The sequence below is a fragment of the Fistularia commersonii genome, chromosome 25 (assembly GCF_037954325.1).
Source record: "Fistularia commersonii isolate RoL2024-O1a breed Wild chromosome 25, RoL_Fcom_v1.0, whole genome shotgun sequence".
Taxonomy (NCBI): domain Eukaryota; kingdom Metazoa; phylum Chordata; class Actinopteri; order Syngnathiformes; family Fistulariidae; genus Fistularia; species Fistularia commersonii.
In genome coordinates this window covers 364,160-371,941 of record NC_141308.1, presented here as the reverse complement: position 1 = coordinate 371,941, position 7,782 = coordinate 364,160, and the positions used below count along the sequence as shown (strand labels likewise).

Below are 7,782 nucleotides of genomic sequence, written 5' to 3'. Positions count from 1 at the left end.
AAATTGTGGGAAAATTGTCAAGCCATACTTGTTTAATCTTTTAACCAATAATAACTTTGATTTTTGCAAATTTTTGTGAGCAATTTAACCTAACAGACAGATATCAGGAATCTTCTTAATTATTAAAGATTCAAAATTAAAGATTCAGTATCTCACCATAAATTAACAAATATTAATGATAATAAATACATGAAAATACAGTATAGCGATCTTCTTCTTCTTCTTCTTCTTCCTGCTTTTCCCTTCAGGAGTCGCCACAGCAAATCAACTTTCTCCAGCTAACCCTATTCTCTGTATTCTCCTCTCTCACACCAACTACCTTCATATCCTCTCTCGCTACGTCCATAAGTATTCTCTTTGGTCCATAAATCTTCTCTTTGGGAATCAGGAAATAACCTATATTTTGGTTAATTGACAACATAGTTACATGCTTTACTCTGAGAAATTATGCATTTCTAATGCTAGGTTATCAAAACCTTTACAATACAAAGCAAAAGCACAAAAAAGATGACTGAAATCCATACTTGAAACACAACCTAAATAGACTCTACACATCATCATACCCCCTCTACACATCATCATATCATCATATAATACAGCAATTTTTTAATCACATATTTTTATGTGCAGATTGCCATATTCAGTTTTTCTCTCTTGATACATTTCTTTTTAAAATATGGTGCCACTGTAAACTGTCCTGTTCATTTTCCTTGTACAAGATGAGGGCGACAGCCCAATATGTCGTCAATTTTTCAATATGATTTTGATCATTTAATTGTATACACATACAATGGCAAGAGATTCCTCCTGAAACTTAATCAAGTCACCTTTTATCTCACGCAAGATGGTGTCATCACACACAAAACATGACAATTGCCATCAATTAAAAGTAAAGCTTTAGCATAGATGCTGTATTTCAGCTGCTTATCTGCTAAAGGCAGTTATCTCATCGTTACTAGAGTTCCTCGCCAAACAAGATGAGTAGACTGAATAAATGAGTCAATCATTCTGGTTTCAACAGGAGTTTAGCGTCCTTCCTCTAAGTTAATTCATTCTCTATGCTGCTTAACTTGCACACAAGTTTACAGCAGTTGTGCCGCCACTCCCAGCTGGCACTGGGTGAGAGGCAAGCTTTGCACTTTAATTTTTCTTTTTTTTTTTTTCCAAAACTTGGACATGTCTAGCTGATACAAGATGAAAATGAGCAACAAGCTAACAAAACAACACATCCCACAAATAGAAACACAGACAAGAGACTATCGCAATGGTAAAAACATGTTTTATTTTACTTTCGTGTGGAACAATCAGAGGAGTAAGTGTATATTAGTGGATGCTGTGAGTAAACAGAATAAAGATAGTATAAGTCATTTGTGACTATTTTTAAGTATATCGTAATGTAATCACTAATATCTGTACATGTACCTGTGTGAAGTCTGCAGGCTTACAGGATGCTACAATATATTCCTTTAGAAGTAAAAAAAAAATGTTTTAAAAGTTAATGGTGTCACAAGACTACATGACATTAGGATACTTATATAATTCAGTTTTAACATCCTACTGTATGTAACCCTCAGAAACCTAGAATTTTTTGATTGAACAAAATAAAAAGTTTATAAAAATGTGTCACATCTACAAAGAAATAATACATTTATTTAGAGATCCCAACACACATGGCCCGACAGTTATTTTCAAAATTGTATGTTCCACAATAATTGAAAAACTTATATACATTGCGAGAAGTCTACTGGAATGTTTTTAGAAGTGGTGTTTTTTTTTTTTTTTTTTCAAGTTTTTTGGTTTCTTTTGAAAGTTTTGCAAAAGAAATCCAACCTATTTCTAAACTAATAGACTTTCGTAAACTCATACTTAGTGTGAATTTTGTTATCTGTAGGAAGAGATATCACCCGGGTGAAAATCTAATTATTTTACTTGCATCAACAATCCCAGTTGGTGACCAACTAGATGCCAATATCACTGCCATTTACTTAAAAGGAGGTCAAGACACTCACGCAGGGACAACATATTACAACAGTTTAATTTTGCATTCTGTTGAGGGCTGACAATACTATTGCTGTTGTCGGTTTTAAGTTTAGTTGCTGACCAATGAAAATTTCTAGCACTCTAAAGATCTGAATTTGAATGTTTTTATAACTTCAATCTAATAACTCAATTTTTGTTTTTATTTTTGATTTTAACCTCAACTCAATTTTAATTTCTTGGTAAAATGTATCTTCAGACTGACATCTTTGCAATATGAAACTGATGCCTCTTTGACAATGAAAACAATACAGACTGTTATTACAGAATATTCAACATTTGCTTCAGTCAAAAGGATATAAAGCCATAAAAAATATGGATTTTTGCATTGAGTACTACTGACATTATTATTAGTTGTTGGATTTTGTTGGTGCTCAAAGATTTTTATATTAACACTTTAAAAAAATTCATCTGACATTCTAAATAAACGGTAAAAGTGCAAAAAAGGAAAGGAGCATGGACCAAGGTGACATTCTGATAGATACCTCAGACAATAGCTTAATAAATAAGCTGTATGATACAAATGTGTGCTGGGTTTTCAGTTGCAAAAATAGAGCTTTGCCTTTGCATAGTATGTGACACAGAGGGTGACAGAGGAAGGTTTTCTGATCTTAGAGAGCAACAAATCTAATCTGCATTGGCCCAGTGACAGTATTAAACTGTTTAAGGGAGGATGCAGATTAATTAAAACAGACTACAAATTGCATGATGTTTTCTCATTGACTCATCCATCAGGAAGAATGTCATTAGGCCTTGAGGACCCCTACAGCCATGATAGCATTTCAATCTTAGAGTTTTTCTTTTTCTTCTTAAATTCCTCACAGAAAAATAGAGATTTTTGCCTCTGATAGAAATTAGGGGATTGACATTCTTTCAAAAATGTAACCACCCCACACTATCACAGTATTTTGCACACAATGTTTTAAGATTTTTTTTACCCTCAGGAGAGATTTTCAGTTGCTGACATGGGCTGCATCATTTGGAGGGATTAAATGAGCTATTCCAAGAAATCCTGTTTTGGTTACATGAAAAAAAAACCTCTTTGGAATGAGAAGAGTGTTGTGTGACTGCATACAGAAATACTCTACAAAAAGTACCACCTGACTGCTCAAGACAAAGACATGACATATACTTTGTGAAAATTGATGGTACCACTTATATGTCCTTTACCCAATAAGACATGAATTCCCTATTTAAAAGATAAGAAAAAGTCAAATTTATTCTCTGCATGGGAACAGTCACCGAGTCATCAGTCTGGGCCCAGATACTCAGCATTCTCAGCTGCTGGAAAGCGTCCATTGATGTGAGTCTTGAAGGTGGGGATGAAATCCTGTTGGTAATCTGGGTTGTCCATGCTATTTTTGGGCTGGCATTTCTGGCCTTTGTGACTTTTGTCATTTGTGTCTGAAAAAATTATGATTGGGGTTGGGAATTCGTTGAGGTATTGAGGTTCATTAGCAGCATTCTTAAAGCAGTTCAGGTATTCGGTCTCTGTGTTGTCTGAGCTGATGGCTGGGAGGAGCGTGCGGGGGGGACCAGGGTGTTGGTATATGGGATTCATCATGTCAGAGCTGCCATTCTGATTCATGTAGTCTGTGAGGAGGGAGTTATGTTAGAAATAATAAGGATTCAACACCAGATGCACGCACGCACTCACTTGTCTTTAAAAAAAAATGCACACTAGATTTACAAAAGGCAGTAACAAACATTTCCAAAATTATGCACAGTAATGTGGATAATAAGAAGTCTCTAAGAGTTGTAGTCAGTCAAGCCATAATATACATCATATAACAAGATCCACAATCCATGTTTTCACTTTGAAACTAGCATGTATACTATTTGAGACTCTGAAGAGTAATGAAAACAATATATATATATATTTGTAGGATTACATCTCAGGTATGAAATCCATGTATGACTTGATTGAAGAAAATGATTGCTTACCAGGAAGGACATTTTAGACTAGTATTATTGGATAATTATATATAAATCTGTATTAGCTAATGTACATATATAGCAATGGCTAGATTATTATTCTGATAACGGTAAACACAATTTCATCAGAATCAGATACAACATAGCACACATGCACCTGTGTGACTGCTATGTCTCAGAACCGCATCACCTCTTTTTAGTGAGTTTGGGTTTTCATAAATAGCCATCAATACCAATTTCAATTTCCTTGAATACTGTTTACTTCAAAAAGAATCACTGCACAACATTATTAGCAGACTATATTTTTCTGTATTTGAGAAATACAACATGTACAATGTAGAAAATGGTAGGTTTTGTTGACTTGAACACATCTAAATTTTGTTTTTAAATGTTTTTAAACTAAAAGTTGCTAACCTATACAAAAATGGTTGGGTAGTGTCTGGGATTACAAAGTCAAGAATTGTAGGATAAAATTCACAAATTTATAGTAGTTTAGTAAATAAGACCAGTTTATCCCTGAGGATAAAAACTTGGCCAATATAATACAATTTTACATCTTTATTCAGTTCAGTGAAATGTTTTTGTCCTGAACATGTTTGCTTTCATATCAATGTATTGTGATCTTCAACAACGTTTTGCAATGTATTATATATAAAAGGCTTATATTTTATATTTGAATTCTATAACTATCTAGAAAAATATCTGATTACTTAGATAAAATTATTTTCTTAATCTCACGCTGTGAAATTACACCTCTATGAGCCTTTTGTATACAGTATCTGTGAGTCAGCACAGCCATTAGATGTCCCCCTTTCTCACTGAATCCACACTGAGGCAGCAGGGAAGAGGATATTCGAGACTAACTTGACTGACAAACATTTTGCGCTACTAAGGGCTTTTGAAGTTGAAGGGTACTTGCCTAGGGCTGGCTGGAAGGCCTCATCTAGGAGTTTGTCTGTGGGGTCCGGGATATAGCGAAGAACCATGCTTCCATCTCGGCTTGGTGATGCATTCTGCAGCAGAAAATTACAGTTTGTCAGTCGTTGTGTGAAAACAGCACTACAAGGAGAATACATTTTCTTCATGTGACTAAGGCGGAATGGGTATTCCCTTACCCACAAGCCATTTCTGCTGTGGCATGTCCCAATGCTATTGTTGAGACTCTGGAATAAAATATAAATTTTTAATAATAATAATAATAATAATAATAATAATAATGACACTTTATTTAAGGTGCTTTACCCAAAACTCAAGGACAACTTGCAGACATATACACAAAATACAGATTTAAAAAAAACAATGAAAATAAAAATTATAAAGGTGAAATGAATAAAAATGACAAAGTGGTTGCATCAGATTGAATAGGCTGCTTTAAACAGGTGTGTTTTGAGCTATGATTATGAGGTAGGGAAAGAATCAATGATTCTGAGTTAGAGTGGTAATGAACTCCAGAGATAGGAGGATTCTGCTGTGAATATGGGACTGAACCAGAAGCCAGTAGGGCTGCTTGAGGATGTGATCTGGTGGACGGAGGAGGTTTGAGCAATGCTATGGGCAGCTGAATCCTGGACCAGTTAAAGTCCATGGAGGGATTTGTGAGGGAGGGCAAAGAGTTACAGTAGTCTGGGAAGTGACAAGGCTGTGGACAAAGATGGGGGCAGTGTGAGGGGTGAAGGGGGGTGGAGACAATTAATGATTCATGGATGGAAGTAAGCAGTCCAGGTAATGTTAATGATGTAGGATTGATTTGATAGTGTACTGTCAAGTATGACATTCAGACACTTAATCTAGGAGGAGGGTATAACGAAGGGGAACCTCAGTTTTGTTGCTGCTTAACTGAGGGAAGTTCAGGGTGAACCAGACTTTATTTCAGAGATGCAGTCAGTGAGTGACGTGGGCAGGAGAATGGATGAGGATTTAGTGGAATGGTAGAGCTGTCATCCGCGTAACAGTGGAAATGAATGCTGATTTTGTAGACGATATGGCAGAGGAGAATTAACTACATAATGAAGAGGAGCAGCTGATAGTGAAGGAGGAAGGCATAGATTTAAAGTACTCATGTTGATTCAACTGAGTGTGGCAAGAGAGGTAAGATACAAACCAATGTAATGGCAAGTGGGTATCTGTTAGTGTCTCACCACAACAAAAATAAATAGGAATACATCTAATTGAAATAGTATTAGATATATTTGTATTTGTATGTATTAAATAGTATTTGATAATAAGAGGTATTCTTTGGAAAAAAGATGTTAGTGTGTTTTTATAGTACGAGAAGCACCATAGCTATAATTTAAGCAAAAGCAAATAAAGATAAAAACATCCAGGCCCATTTATAGTCATCCAAACAATTGGACAAGCTTTGTTGTATTTGCCAGACTCTTGAGTTAGGGGATATTGAATGGTGCTACTGTATGGGAACCAAGGGAATAAAGTGAACAGAGTGACAGCTGTTGCAATGCAATCACTTTCAACAAGAAAAGGAAATTAAACACTCGGAAAGAAACTATCCGTTTTCTTGGCCCTATGATATGACAAAAACAGCCTCCTTCCAGGCTTTTATTGGACTAAGATTTAAAGGTGTGCAAGGTTGCCTGCAATGGTACTTAAACTTGAAATCTGGTATAGGCTATAATAATAATAATAATAATAATAATAATATAATAATATAATAATGGTATAGGTTAGTGCCTATAGGCTAGGCACTAACTTGAGCTATGTGAAATATTTAGATATTGGGGTAGAGTGGCGCAGGAGGTAGAGCAATTGTCTTTGGAACCCAACATAACCCATCATGGTTCATCCATGACGGGTTAAATGCAGAGAATGAATTTCCCCACGAGGGATTAATTTAAAAAACTGTGAATTAATTTATTATTATTATTATTAGAAACATTTAATTTCCTGTGTTTTTCTCCTTCTGGTTCTCATGACAAGTTTGTCTTATTCTGATAATTCATTACATAAACTGGCATATCCTAATAAATAAGCGTACCGTAGAGTTGAGTAGTGGAGTGCGAGAGGTGCTTGGGCTGGTGAAGAAGCCCTGTTGTGGCAAAAGGTACTCATCTGCATCAACAGCATCCTCCATATCGTCACTGCTGATGAGGCTGCGGTAGAATTTAGTATCCTTAGGACTTTGCAACAGCATATTGTCATCACCCTGAAAAGGAGAGACAACCATTCCAGTCACCATGTGATTAATCAATGTGAAATTGCTGGAACATAAGGTTCAAAGTTGTACCTGAATGACAAGATAACGAGATGGATCCCGAGCCATTTTTGTAAATTCTGCTATTAGCTCTCTGAAACGAGGACGGCTGTCTGCATCAATCATCCAGCCTATACAGAGAGAAGGTACTCTTGTAAGAGAAGAAATAATGCAATTTGGAGTTGGGGTGTGCGTGTGTGAGGGGTATTAAAATTTAAACCAAATTGTTGGTACTGTAGAGTGAAGAAGCACAGTCATAGATAACACACTGCTAAATACACTGAAGCATAATTGTTGTGATAATGTTGTGCATAGTTGTGATAATTATTTTGCAAATGATTCAACCAGAGATGAATCAGCCCTACATTTGACCATGATCATATAGACGTCAATGGTACAGATTGGTGGTTGAGGCAGACGCTCCCCTTTCTCTAGGATGCCAGCTATTTCACTGGCTGGAATCCCATCATAAGGTTTGGTCCCAAATGTCATCAGCTCCCAAACAGTTACACCTATAGAAAGAAGTGCAGTTGGTATATGTCAGTCTGGTGAGCTGCGAGTCATTTTGTTTTCCTTATATTGAAAGAATTGAAATAAAAGAC

The 7,782-nt window shown here is 35.8% G+C and overlaps 1 protein-coding gene across 1 annotated transcript in view; it reads right to left on the bottom strand.

Moving 5' to 3' along the window:
- Positions 1-1,265: 1,265 nt before the first annotated feature.
- Positions 1,266-7,782, bottom strand: part of egfra (epidermal growth factor receptor a (erythroblastic leukemia viral (v-erb-b) oncogene homolog, avian)) — a 50,239-nt gene continuing 43,722 nt past the window's right edge. The window contains exons 23-28 of the mRNA XM_086172747.1: positions 7,546-7,692; positions 7,214-7,311; positions 6,965-7,132; positions 5,088-5,135; positions 4,892-4,985; positions 1,266-3,630 (exon numbers count right to left, since the gene is read on the bottom strand). Of these exons, the coding sequence (XP_086028873.1) occupies positions 3,287-3,630; positions 4,892-4,985; positions 5,088-5,135; positions 6,965-7,132; positions 7,214-7,311; positions 7,546-7,692 (899 nt within the window). The 3' untranslated portion in view covers positions 1,266-3,286. The remainder of the gene's footprint in view (positions 3,631-4,891; positions 4,986-5,087; positions 5,136-6,964; positions 7,133-7,213; positions 7,312-7,545; positions 7,693-7,782) is intronic.